The sequence below is a fragment of the Stegastes partitus genome, unplaced genomic scaffold (assembly GCF_000690725.1).
Source record: "Stegastes partitus isolate 25-593 unplaced genomic scaffold, Stegastes_partitus-1.0.2 Scaffold33, whole genome shotgun sequence".
Lineage (NCBI taxonomy): Eukaryota > Metazoa > Chordata > Actinopteri > Pomacentridae > Stegastes > Stegastes partitus.
The window spans coordinates 880,963-893,233 of NW_007577764.1; the positions used below are offsets into that span (position 1 = coordinate 880,963).

The 12,271-nt window shown below is 41.5% G+C and overlaps 1 protein-coding gene across 2 annotated transcripts in view; it reads right to left on the reverse strand.

The window, feature by feature from the left end:
* Nucleotides 1-7,477: 7,477 nt before the first annotated feature.
* The window catches only part of midn (midnolin), a 28,660-nt gene continuing 23,866 nt past the window's right edge, over nt 7,478-12,271 (reverse strand). For both annotated transcript variants that reach the window (XM_008300398.1, XM_008300389.1), the window contains one exon: nt 7,478-11,537. In XM_008300398.1, coding sequence (XP_008298620.1) covers nt 11,275-11,537 — 263 coding nt within the window. In that variant the 3' untranslated portion in view covers nt 7,478-11,274. The remainder of the gene's footprint in view (nt 11,538-12,271) is intronic.

Here is a 12,271-nt window from a genome sequence, read left to right on the forward strand (position 1 = left end):
AGCTCACATTTTTCACAATTTCTGTCCAAAAAAACCAAAAAGACAGCAAAAAGAACATTAGCAAAACAAACCTCAGTGTTCTTATTGTTACATCGTTTTCTTCAGCGGCCCAATTTATCTCTTAAAGGTCTTGGAGGACTGAAAACTCAACTGATGAAGCTCATGTGACAGGATCAACTGTGACATTCTTTTGTCCAATAATAAAGCGAGCAAAACTTGGCATCCTGCACCTAAAACCATGTGAAAGATTTCTATAATCTCAGACAGACACAGATTTCACACCTGACTTTAGCTTCGTCTGTTTCCAAACCCTGAATCATCGCCCACACCTCTGATTCATTCAGTGATTCATATATGTTTGATGTCCCTGACGGCTGTTCCCCCCCCAGAGAATAATGGAGAAATAATTGACCAATCAGAGTTCAAGCCATCTTCCTACATAACCACGTTTCTACATCCAAGAAAGGAAAAAAAAAAAAAAAACACGCCTTATGGTGAGAAACTTCAGATCAGCTGCTTGTAGTAACTGCTTCACATCTGATCAGTGAGTGCAAAGCTAATAAACAAAACAGCCCTTGTTCCCAACAAGAAATCAGCTCAAATGAACACAGTATGAATCAAGCGAAACGAAATGGCAATTCACTCCGATTATACGGCTAACATTTACTCATATCACATGATGAGACTTTTTTTTTTTTTTTTTTTGCATTGAATAGTAATGCATTCATATCAAGCAGCCTCCAGGATTGAAAATAACATTCTCAAGGTTGCATACACTTAATTTTAATAATGTAACATTGGAAATATACTGACATACAAGTCAATCTCGTACCCTCTGTGTGTAATACCTTGATATTTCTAATTCACTCCGACAAGTACTCTCTTAGTCTCGAAATAAATTACAGTACATTTGATGAGAGTAAATCCTCTCTGAGCTCCAGGAGCTGGTTTTGTTGCTAAGCAGCTTGATCCATTATATTACAGTACAGCACGTTTTTTTTACTAATACTGCGCGCTTGTGGCTCCCACGGAGATGATTCCCACTTCTCTTTCTCCCAGATCAGTGCTGTTTGATTAGTGAGTGCCATATGTCCTGGCGGGTTGTACACATCCTGTTTACCCAGTTTCCAGGGTTTATTTTAACCATGACCTCCGTGCCAGCTCCCCCGGGGTCACGGGGTCGAACTCCGAGGTCAACTGCACACTGATGAGGATAGACAGCTGAACACCTTTGGGTGCAACTCGTACACATGTGTGTTGTCGTGCAGTGGCCCAGTGATGGCTTCTTCAGGGTTTTGCAGAAGAATTGTGTGCATGTGTGTGTGTGTGTGTGTGTGTGTGTGTGTGCCTGAAAAAGATATCAAAGGTTCTCTTCACAGCCTCACAGCTGTATAAATATCCATCAGGTAATGTTTCAAACAGAAAGCCATTCTTCTCTTTCAACTGTGCAGGGAACAAACAAAAATAGACAAAAGACAACAAGGTCCCTGCTGACCATGTGAACAGCCCTGGGTCTTACAGAGGAGGAGAAACTGTCAGGACGAGCTCTGATGTTTATGCCCTGACCTGAAGAAAATGCATCTTCAGTGTTTTCGCTCCATTACTCTCGTGTGCAGATGGGGCTTTCATCAGAGCAAAGAGGCTGTTTGTTTTCCTTATGTAAAAATGATAAAAGCGTGCACTTAAACAAGAGAGCAAAAATTCATGAAAACAGAATGTGGAAAGAACGGAAAAGGGAGGGTTTTGGAAGGCAGCTAGGGTTGAAATTTATTTAAATTTAACCCTCATCCTGTTGTTTTGTCCAGCACTTGATGTGCAGAATAATCTGACTTACAAACAGTGTTCAAGGTAGATATTTTTAAGGGAGTAGTTTGTAGCTGGTTGGCAAAGTTTTTGCTCCTCAGTTTTTGTATGGATTAGGCCAGGGGTGTCGAATTCTGGTCCTCGAGGGCCACAATCCTGTTTGTTTCAGATGTTTCTCTCTTCCAACACACCTGATTCAAATGATCAAGATCGTTATCGGGCTTCTGCAGAGCTTGATGATGAGCTGATGAAGGAAACATCTAAAACATACAGGATTGTGGCCCTCGAGCACCAGGACTGGACACCCCTGGATTAAGCAAAGAATGTGTTTATGTGCTCATGGGTTCACTGGGTTACCTTCAGTTAACGTTAGCCTAGCTGTTTGTTCCTATTTCCAGTCAGAACCATGTGGCTAAAACACAAATGAAATACAGCTTTACTTCACTCTAAAAAATAATGTTTTGGGCTCATTAGCTCAACGGTTTGCTTCAATGTTTGTGAGTTGAGACAACTTCTAATGAAATTATGTTCAACCAACGTACTATGTTGAGTTAGTGGAAGTAGCTTTTCCTCTTTAGTGGAAGGTACTTTGAGTTACCACTTCATGATTGGTAGCATAAACACAAGTTGATTACTTCATTTTTGTATGTTATATACCTAATTACTACAATTATTTACACAAGTTTGTAAGTTGACAGACATTTTAAAAATTAAATTGTACCAATTAGATTTTCTTCACTGTTGTTTGTTTTGTTCATGTAGTAGCTTTTAGGAAATAAATGGAATCACATTAACACAATTGTTGGTAGTAAACCCTTTACTGATATTTTCTTTGTATTTCAATAAGCAGCATTCAAATCAAATCACAAATTTAAGTTTTCTTACCAATGATGACTAAATCTGAAAAGTCGTCTGAGCACATTTGTCAAATGGAACTTAATCATTCTCATCCACAAGTTTGCCAAACTAAAGGATAGCGTGACTAGATTTCACAGCTGAATACGGTTAGCATTAGCTGCGAGCTAGTAAAACATATTCCATCAACTGTATTAGCAGGTACGGCCTAAACTTGGTACATGAATCCACTGTCGGTTATATCACTGCTGAAAATATTCCTAAACTCATTTCTTTTCTAGAATTTAAGACATGATAATAGCCTTTAAACATCTTACATTTGTCAAGCCTTTGAACCATTTGAAATTGGCCAGCTATGTTTTATTCATAAAAGCCCAGACATCATCAGGACAATTTCATTCAGTCACCTCAACTCGAATTTGGTTTTAAACCAACTAATGCAGAACTGTGTGTTTAATTAACACACAATATTAAGTTGATGCAACATTACTGTGTCAACTAATCAAAAATAATATTCGCAACTTCATAGGTTTCAAATTTTGATCTAAGTCGTGGGAATCCGCCTCTTGAACGACGGATTTGGAGTGCAAGTTTATGCAGATGGCAGCCTCACAAATACAGATAAGGACACATATGTGCTTGAACTTTCATTATGACAGTATATAGGCGATTCTTTCTTTCTTTCTTGCAGTGTGACATCCTGGAATATGTTCCGTTGTGTGTGTGTGTGTGTGTGTGTGTGTGTGTGTGTGTGTGTGTGTGCGCGAGTCTGTTTTAAGTGAAGGGAAGGATACAGCTGAGCGCGTCTTATCTTAGATCACACAACAACGTGTGAAACCCCAACTCTGCGGAACTCCTCTCAATCCCGGAGCCACAGGGTTTCAGTTTGCGGTGGCAGCTGAGCCTCTCTCTCTCTCTCTCTCTCTCTCGCTCCTCTTCTGTCTGCCTCTCTCCCCTCTATCTCTGAAGACAGTTACATCCTCCGACAGCCAGCTTGCAGAAAAGGTGTGGAGGCAGAGACTGACAGTCAGATGCAGTCAGAAATAGGCAGCGACTTCTCAGAAGAGGCTCTTGATAGTTGCAGTATGACTGGAAGCCATGAGAATTTTGTGAGTTCGCCGCTGCTCATGTTATATCCAGTAAAATGCAAATCAGCGTTCAGTAAACAGTTCGCCGAGCACAGAATCGGTATGAGGAGTCTGTTAGCTACACCTGCGATAGTCATTGTAAATATGTGTCAACATTCTGGCTTGTGGTTTGTTTTCGTTTGAGGCTCACCTAACTGACAGATGGAGGGGTTACATTCTCCTCGCTGTCATTATAAAAGTTAGCTTCTTTCTATTTTCTGCCGTAATTTGTTTTGAATTTCACACATCAAGAGGGGAAAAACATTCGGATGAAAAGCTGCAAAGCAACTGATTCTATTAACGAACGCGACAAAAGCCTCAGAAAGAGACGAGTGAACCGCACCGTTAGATTGGGTGACGTCTTCCTGTCTGTCACCATAAACACTGAAGCTGTACTTTATGTAAGAGATGATACCCGACGAGCTGTGCTTTCCGTAATTACGAAAAATAATGCATCCAAAGTAAAGCTCTGCTGATGTATTTTTCTTCTTTACACAAGTAACCCTTGATTATTAATCAATCGTCAATACAGAAAGGGAGAGCGCTCAGTCAGCAAAAGTGTTGAGGTGGGTGGTACGTATCAAAGTGACAGTAACACAAATGCCAGGATCCAAAGTTTCCCACCGCATCACTGCTTTGTATTGAGATGATTAATGTTATCGCTCCATCTGTCAGCGGTTTTAATGTGGCTGAACGCAATTACTCACCAGACCACCGAAATGTATTTTCATCCACCACCGAAATTAGTCGCCAGTGTTTGAGGCAACATTTTCTGAAATGAAAACTGCAAAGTCTAAACATGAAGCTGCTGTATATATACACACACCTCGCCAAGCACTTTATTAGGACCACTGCAGTAACACCGAGCAGGGCCTCCCTTTGCTCTCCAAATACCGGGACTTCTTGGTGTCGTGGATTTCACAAGATGTTGCAAACATTCCTTTGAGATTTTTGCTCCGTGTTTACACGATTGCATCACGCACATTCATGCTGCAAATCTCCAGTTTTACCACATCGCAGAGGTGAATTCGAATCTGGTGACCAAGAGAGGCAACAAAGTGCAGGAAGTAGCTGTTGGATGATGCAACAACTCAGGCAGGCTTTGGTGTTCATCTTCACTGGCACCGGCCTCAACTGTGGACACAAGACAGGTTGGGTTGATGGATTCATGCAGATGATGTTGAATTCTAAGCCTACCATCAGTAACCTCAGCAGAAATCGAGATTCATAAGATCTGGTGACGTTATTTAGACGTCAACTGTGCAATTTTGGTGAGTCTGTCTGCTCTTGGCTGCCCGAATTTGAACCTATTTCTTGTAGCTGAACCTGCTTAAGGTGGGATGTGTTGTGTTTTCAAGAGTTACCCTTTCTGCCAATTCCAACTCGTTTTCCTTTTCTTGCACCACTCTTTGTTAACTGAGGTGGTGAAAATATGGGGCGATTAACACACAAAAAAGTGAAGTTAACAGAAGCTCTTGACCTGTATCTACGTGATTTTACGTACTGCACTGCGGCCACGTGTTTGGCCGACGGGACAGTTGCATGAATGTTTGGGTTCTCGTAAAGTGTTTGGTGAGTGTATTTATACACAGGTCCTCAGTAGGAATCTGAAAAGTATTAAAAGAACGTGTTACTGGATTGGGCTATACAGTGAGATGGTTATTGGTTATAACAACATTGGCCACCCATGAGTTTAGCATTGTGGGTGGGTGGTTGGGGACTTTAGGTAAAGTATTAATAGAGAAGTGATGCATTACATATCTGTATCTCTTCAAATTATTTATATTTAAGCTTCACATTTCACTGTTTCAGTCCATATCTATGTTGAGATTTCACTTCAGCTCAATGCCAAAAAAGCTTTCAGTGCTAAAAATAATGGCGGAAAAGAAGCTGCTCGTCAAAACCGGGTTGAATAATAAAGTGGCAGTTAAATCAACCTGAGAGTTTGGGAGTTTATCTTATGGGCACCAAGCTGATAAAAACAGTTTGTTCCATTTTTCAGCGCCCAGCCTGCGGTTTCACGGTGATGCGTGACGATTGGCTATCGATGAGCGACTCCACGAACGAGGCTCTTATTGGTATTTGCCTTCAAAAAGGGTTCTTTTATCAAACCACGCTGGCCCTGAATGCACCGCGGGGCCACGGACAGACAGGAGGTGTGCTTGTTTATCATCAGAAGGCCACTAAGTAGGAGGCTTTTATTACCAGAATCATGTGTGCGGAGAAGAGGGAGGGAGGCCAGACATGATAAAAGGCCTGAGGACACATTTCTAGTCCATGGACGTTATAACAACAAAAGTGTGAACAACTAATACTCTTTTTTTATTGTAAATACCAGCAATTGTACACCATTATTGTAAACACTAGCACATTTTTGCACCTTATTTCTTCATCACGACTTGCATGTGGCTTGCATGTTCTTTTGTTCTTATTTTTTCTTGAATGTTCATGAGCAACTGGATGTCTTGAATTTTCACCAAGAGAATGAAAAAATGGGAGTTTGCATGTTCTCCCCGTGCAGCGTGGGTTCTCTCTAGGTTCTCCAGCTTCCTCCCACACAGTCCAGAAACATGTTGAGGTTAATTGGTGATTCTAAATTGTCTGTAGGTGTGAATGTGAGTGTGCTTGGTTGTCTGTCTCTAAGTGTAGCCCTGTGATAGACTGGTGACCTGTCCAGGATGTCCCCTACCTTCAACCTCAGTCAGCTGGGATAGACTCCAAAAAACAAGTATCTATCTATCTATCTATCTATCTATCTATCTATCTATCTATCTATCTATCTATCTATCTATCTATCTATCTATCTATGAGTTAAATCTGAGTAGTTCACTGTTCGATCCTTTCTAGTTGGATCCTTTTTGCCTTGTTCAGTGCTTATGTGGAAATGAGCTCATCTTTAAACTAACTTAAATATCGTTTCAATGCGTTCTCACTCACAAGGTCACCACAACGACTCAGAACAAGGAGCAGCTGCTGCCATCATTGCAACTCCTCGCACTATGTATGTTGCGTTACCGACTGAGCCCCTGCGTTGACATACACTAGACTCGTCCTTTCATGTTCCTTTTCCTGCTCTCCGGCTTTTTCTTAATGCTCCCGAGCCGAGCTCTGTTCTCAGCCTCGGCTGCGGTTACAAAAGCAGGGGGAGCTACAAGTGCTGCTTCAAAACACCTTTGGCTGTAAGTACATGTGTCAAGGAGCAGCTTCACATGAGGCTCGGCTCCTTCTCCAGTCTGTCACTCCACTTCCATATTCCGTCTCATCTCCGGGGCGCTCACAGATGTGGGGGAACATTTCCGTGGGCTTCTCTCACTTGAACCACCTGCCTCCCTCCAGGCTCCTTCCACCCCCACACCCACGGCCCCGGGGTCTATTCACTAACATGTTGCAGGTTAGCCAGAAGTCCAAAATGCTGCTGAATCTAGACTTTAATACTCTGTTTAATTAAGAAAAAATTTTAAGGAAGTCATAGGCCCTATCCACCCCCTCAGGCAACAGAGATGGTTCAGTCCAATCATCAATTACATCAGCTTTTTGATATGTAAGGCAATATTTTATCAATGCAGTCTCGAGCTTCTCCACCTTTTTCCATATCGAGTTACCTCATGAAAACAGATCTCACACGAAACACAAGACCGAGCAGGACTCGGCGTTATCGAATGGGTTCGCAATGAACACTCACGGAGACAACCTGATGTACTCATTTTGTTATTTATTTATTTATTACCTAAAAAAAAGAAAAATGTTCTATCACAAGTCACACTGAAATGTATTGCTTAAGAAAAAAAATATATTCATATATTTTTTCGTTTTCTTTTTTTTGTTTGTTTTTGTTGTGGGTTTTTTTTGACATTTTTTTTTCTTTTTCGGAAACACGTTTTGCTTCCATTATATTCCACCAAAAAAAAAAAAAAAAAAGTTTCCCCCCCTCCCCGGACACGAGCATCGGCTGCTGCCGTGTCCCGACAAACCTTCTCCCCCGCTTTAAAAAAAAAAAAAAAAAATGCACAAAGAAATACATAATTCACAGTTACCATTTTGGTTTCATAAATTAATACAGTCACACATGTGCTACACCGGTCTAGAGCTAGAACATTGTAAATTGTATTCTTGAATCCTGTTATTTTCAATAGTTGGCTACAAGAAAGAACAGGCAACTTAAATGACGTGATCAGAATTCCACCAACATACTGTTTTTTAATCCTCTCTGTAATGCTTTTTGTCATCTTTTTTGTTTTGTTTCATCTTTTTGAGTTTCACACAGAAGTGAGGCACACACAGAGTATAGTTCATACATATACAAAAAAAAAAAAAGAAATTAAATAAAAAAATTTGGGAGGGGCAGGGGTTCAATTGTCCTTTTTAATAAATGTTGTACCCAAGGAAACAGGAAGTGCATGTAGTCTGGAGTCCTCAGAGGACCTTTTTTTTTTTCTTTTTTTTTTTCATTCTGAAATCGGGCTGTTTCTCGCTAAGTACTGTGGCGTAAACTTCCTCAGTTAACATAAGTTACACAGATTTGAAGCTTTTTGCAGCTTGTTGGTTGTAGGGGGGGTGTTGGAGGGAGGAGGGACGTGAGGTTTCTAAAAACAGAGACCAACAAGCATGGCAACACAATGAAGAAATGGGACAAAGACAATATTTGAGGAACAACACCTACTTTTGAACAGTATTTGATTCGCTCAAACAAGCTTCACCCCGAAAAATCTACGACGGCCGCGAACGGGGCAGCCGCGTGCATCAACCGACGAAAACAAGCTTTTTTTAAAAATCTGACACTGACACTGCAAGGGCAACATTTTTAAGGCACAGAAGCCTTGACATAATAGAGACTCCACCAGCTAAAAGCACTAAACGACAGATGCCCAGTGTCCTCAGTGACAAAAAAATGGCGCCTTTGATGACAACAAGTCCGACATCGATACGCACAGAAATTTTTTATTGAATTTTTTTTTGTTGAAAAAAACCAAAGAAACGTTTCCCGCCCTCCCCGCCCCAAGTTGTCCCCAAGTGTCTCATTTTTTTTTAGTGAAAGGTAAGGCCACTTAAAAAAAAGACGAGGTTCACCAAAAAAGGTAATCTCTCACTGCAATCTCTGGGAGTGCAATCGTGGTAGGGTGGTCGATCAGACAGACAGACAGACAAAAGAGACGGACCAGACGCTTCTCTCCAGTGGGGGGTTTGACGGACATTGCTGTAAAAATCCACCGGTCTGTTGGGTTTTTTTTTTTTTTTCCCCTGTGCGAATAATACGTCCACATGAGCCTCTTGGTTGACGTTCAGGCTGGGAGGAGGGGAGGTGGCGAAACAGTTCGTTAGGCTGTCTGGGTCCTTGAGAGTCATGGGGGGTTAAAAACCAGCGTTTTTTGGGGGGGGGGAGTTGAGAGAGAGAGAGAGACAGAGATAGAGACAGAGAGAGAGAGAGAGTCAGTTGCTCTTTGCTCATCATCATCATCATCTTCATTGTCACACAACAGGAATGTTCAGTGCTGAGCAACAACGTGAGTCCGCACACTTTGACTTCATCTGTTTTGGTTTCTGCGTCGTTAATACTTTTAGCAGTTGTTCTAACATTGAAAAATCAAAAAATTAAAAAAAAAAAAAGGTTACAAAAAAAAAGAAATCTAACCAAACAAAAGCAGCATTGTGTTATTTTTCTTCACAAATTCATGCATGTTGTTAACCTTCATTCCCACAGCACCAGTTTCTTTTTTTCTTTTTTTTAATATCTTCCATCAAATAGAAAAAAGATCAGTGTAATTTCACACTTCTGCATGCAAAGAAAAGTCACTTTTATCCTCCCTTTCCTGCTGTTTTTTCTTCTTCTTTTTTTTTTCCTCTTTTCATTTGAAGTAAGTCCCCCCCAATGTGTAGCAGCAAAAACTGTGAAAGGCCTAACCTGATATGTCAATGGATGTACTGGTGGAGGCACTAGATAATGATGCTGGATAAAGATCCCCACTTCTCCTTCTCCCTCTTTGCCAGTAAAAAAATAGAGTCATCATTATGAGGACTTGTGATAAAAGATCAAATGGGCCTAAAAAGAGAAAAAAGAACAAACAAACTGGGAGCCGACTTGGAATTGTTTTCTGCTAGAAAGTAGTGACCCACGCACTTACTGCGGCTGATGATTTTCGAGAAACTATGGGGTTTATTTGGGAGAAGACAACCGTGACAAAAAGAACATGGGATATTCTAAATCAATTTACAACATAGTCAAACATACACACACCCTCATAAATGTTTGCCAATTGTCACATTTATGTACACAAAAAAAAAAAAATCCCTCGACAAGTCCATTCAGGTCTGTAAGACATGAGGCGGGCTATGATGAAAAAAATGATCTTTCCGTATCATTTGTTGTGGCTAGATGAAATAATTCATGGATCGGCTAATGAATGATTGAATGGATGTACATATTTGTTGGTAGTCAATGACTTGACTAAAGCCACAGAGGGCTGCTGTTTTTTGAAAACAGCAGATAGGAAGAGAAATAAAAATAGATTTTTTTTTTTTCCATATACATTTTAAAGATTTTAAAATCCTCTAAAGCACTTTCTGTTAATATTAATTCATTTTGTTTATTCATTAATCATTCCTATCGATACCCTATGTCACTGAGGTTGATATCAATACTTCCATATTCATTTTTATTTATTTTTTTTAATTCTATTTCAGGCCCCACCTCCTCCTCCTTCTTGCACATTTTGACCAGCTGTTATAAATCAAGAGAATGTGCAAATCAACAACTACTTTGAACTGTTAATATGAAAACCTGAATGCTTTGTGAACAATGCTACATATTTTTTTTGTTTATAAAATATAATAATATGTTTAAAAGTGGAAAAAGAAAAAAAGAAAAAAAAAAAAGGTTTAACCACCCCGTAACAGGTAAAAACTGGACTCTGGTTGGTGAGTTTTGAGATCAATAAGAATGCCCATTGGAATAATCCATAGTCCGGCAGTTCTGCCTTTTCTTGTGATTAGGAAACACTGAGGCCTCTGGTGCTCCTGTCTCGTTAATAAGTCCAGTGTGGATCTCTTCATTTTCTGCCCAGAGTGCACTTTAAAAACAAAAAACAATCTTAGAAAAAAAAATTCTGAAAATACCACCACCACCACCGACTGAATTCTGCTATGCTCAAGTTCAGGTACGGTCTCTGTAATCATACCCTAAAAAAAAAAAAGTCTTGTACACTGTTAAGTCCGGTTGTTGCCTGTCCAAATCCAAGCATCACAAGATAGTTCGTTTGCTATTGTTGCTGTTTTCTCACAAGGTCAACCGTGAAGGACAGAATGGGATTAAAGTCTGCAGGGAGCCTTTTTTTTTTCTTTTTTCATGTGACAGTCAGTCACAAAGACAGCTTTGATTTCCTCTTTGCAGTCCCCTCCTGCCAATCCACTCCTCCAAAATATATCTCTAAGTAAATCCCAAGCGATGCTCTGCAACATCTTTGAATCTCTCCGTCCGGGAGCGGCGGGGGGCAGTTCAGGCCATGACGAACTCGGACTTCAAGTCGGCCTTGACGTCGGGCTTCCACACCGAGTCGTCAAAGTCCAGGTCCAGGGAGCCCTCGCTGGACATGCTGCTGTTGCTGTTGCTGCGTCCGGCCTTGCGGTTGGGGAGCCACTGATAAGGAGCGCGTTGGTCCCGCCTGGCCTTCCTGCGCAGACGCTTCTGCTGCATCAACAGCTGCAGACGCTCCACCTTACAGCGGGTTGCACGGTTCTCGGTCTGACGCAAACGGTCGCCTAGACAGAGGAAAAACAAAGCAGGGAAATGGTCAGTCGGGTGTAGAGTTAACAGAATTTGCACAGCTTTAAGGCGGATGTTTAATGTGTGTGTGTGTGTAGCGTGGGAGCAGATAAAGCCACACAGCCTTGATGATAAAGCCAGGATCATTCCCTTGGCTCTAACACACAAACTAACACTGGAATCTGGTGGTTAACCTCCCCCCACTGAGCATCATCAGCCCCCCTCAGCGCCACTCTTCATCCCCTTATCACTGAGTGTGTGGAGAAGGGTGTGGAGGGGGGGACCTTCTAAGACCCAGATCTCCTTGAAAAACCAACATCGGGGTCAAAAAAGACACAAACGCAACACATTCTGATAGCCGCCCATGATATCTGCAAACGTAATTAACGCATGACATGCCTCGGTTGCCTGGACGTGCTCCTAAGTGCATTTCTAGCTGTTGATGTGCCTATAGGAGAGAGTCCAGGTCTCGGGGGAGTTAAGGGCCTCGCATTGCACCGCCAATGCTTTTTTCTCCCCCCCGCTTCCAGTGTCCGGGCCGAGTCGAGCCTAATTCCATTTATACATATATTCGGGGGGCTTTGGAAGGAAAGGAAGGCAACCGCAATCTATTAGCCAGCTCCATTAGTATCTGTCTGGGAATTAAATAATTAAATAATGGGCTAGGATGTCAATAAACCGAAGCACAGCGGCCATCTCTGCCTCGGCTGCACACACACACACACACACA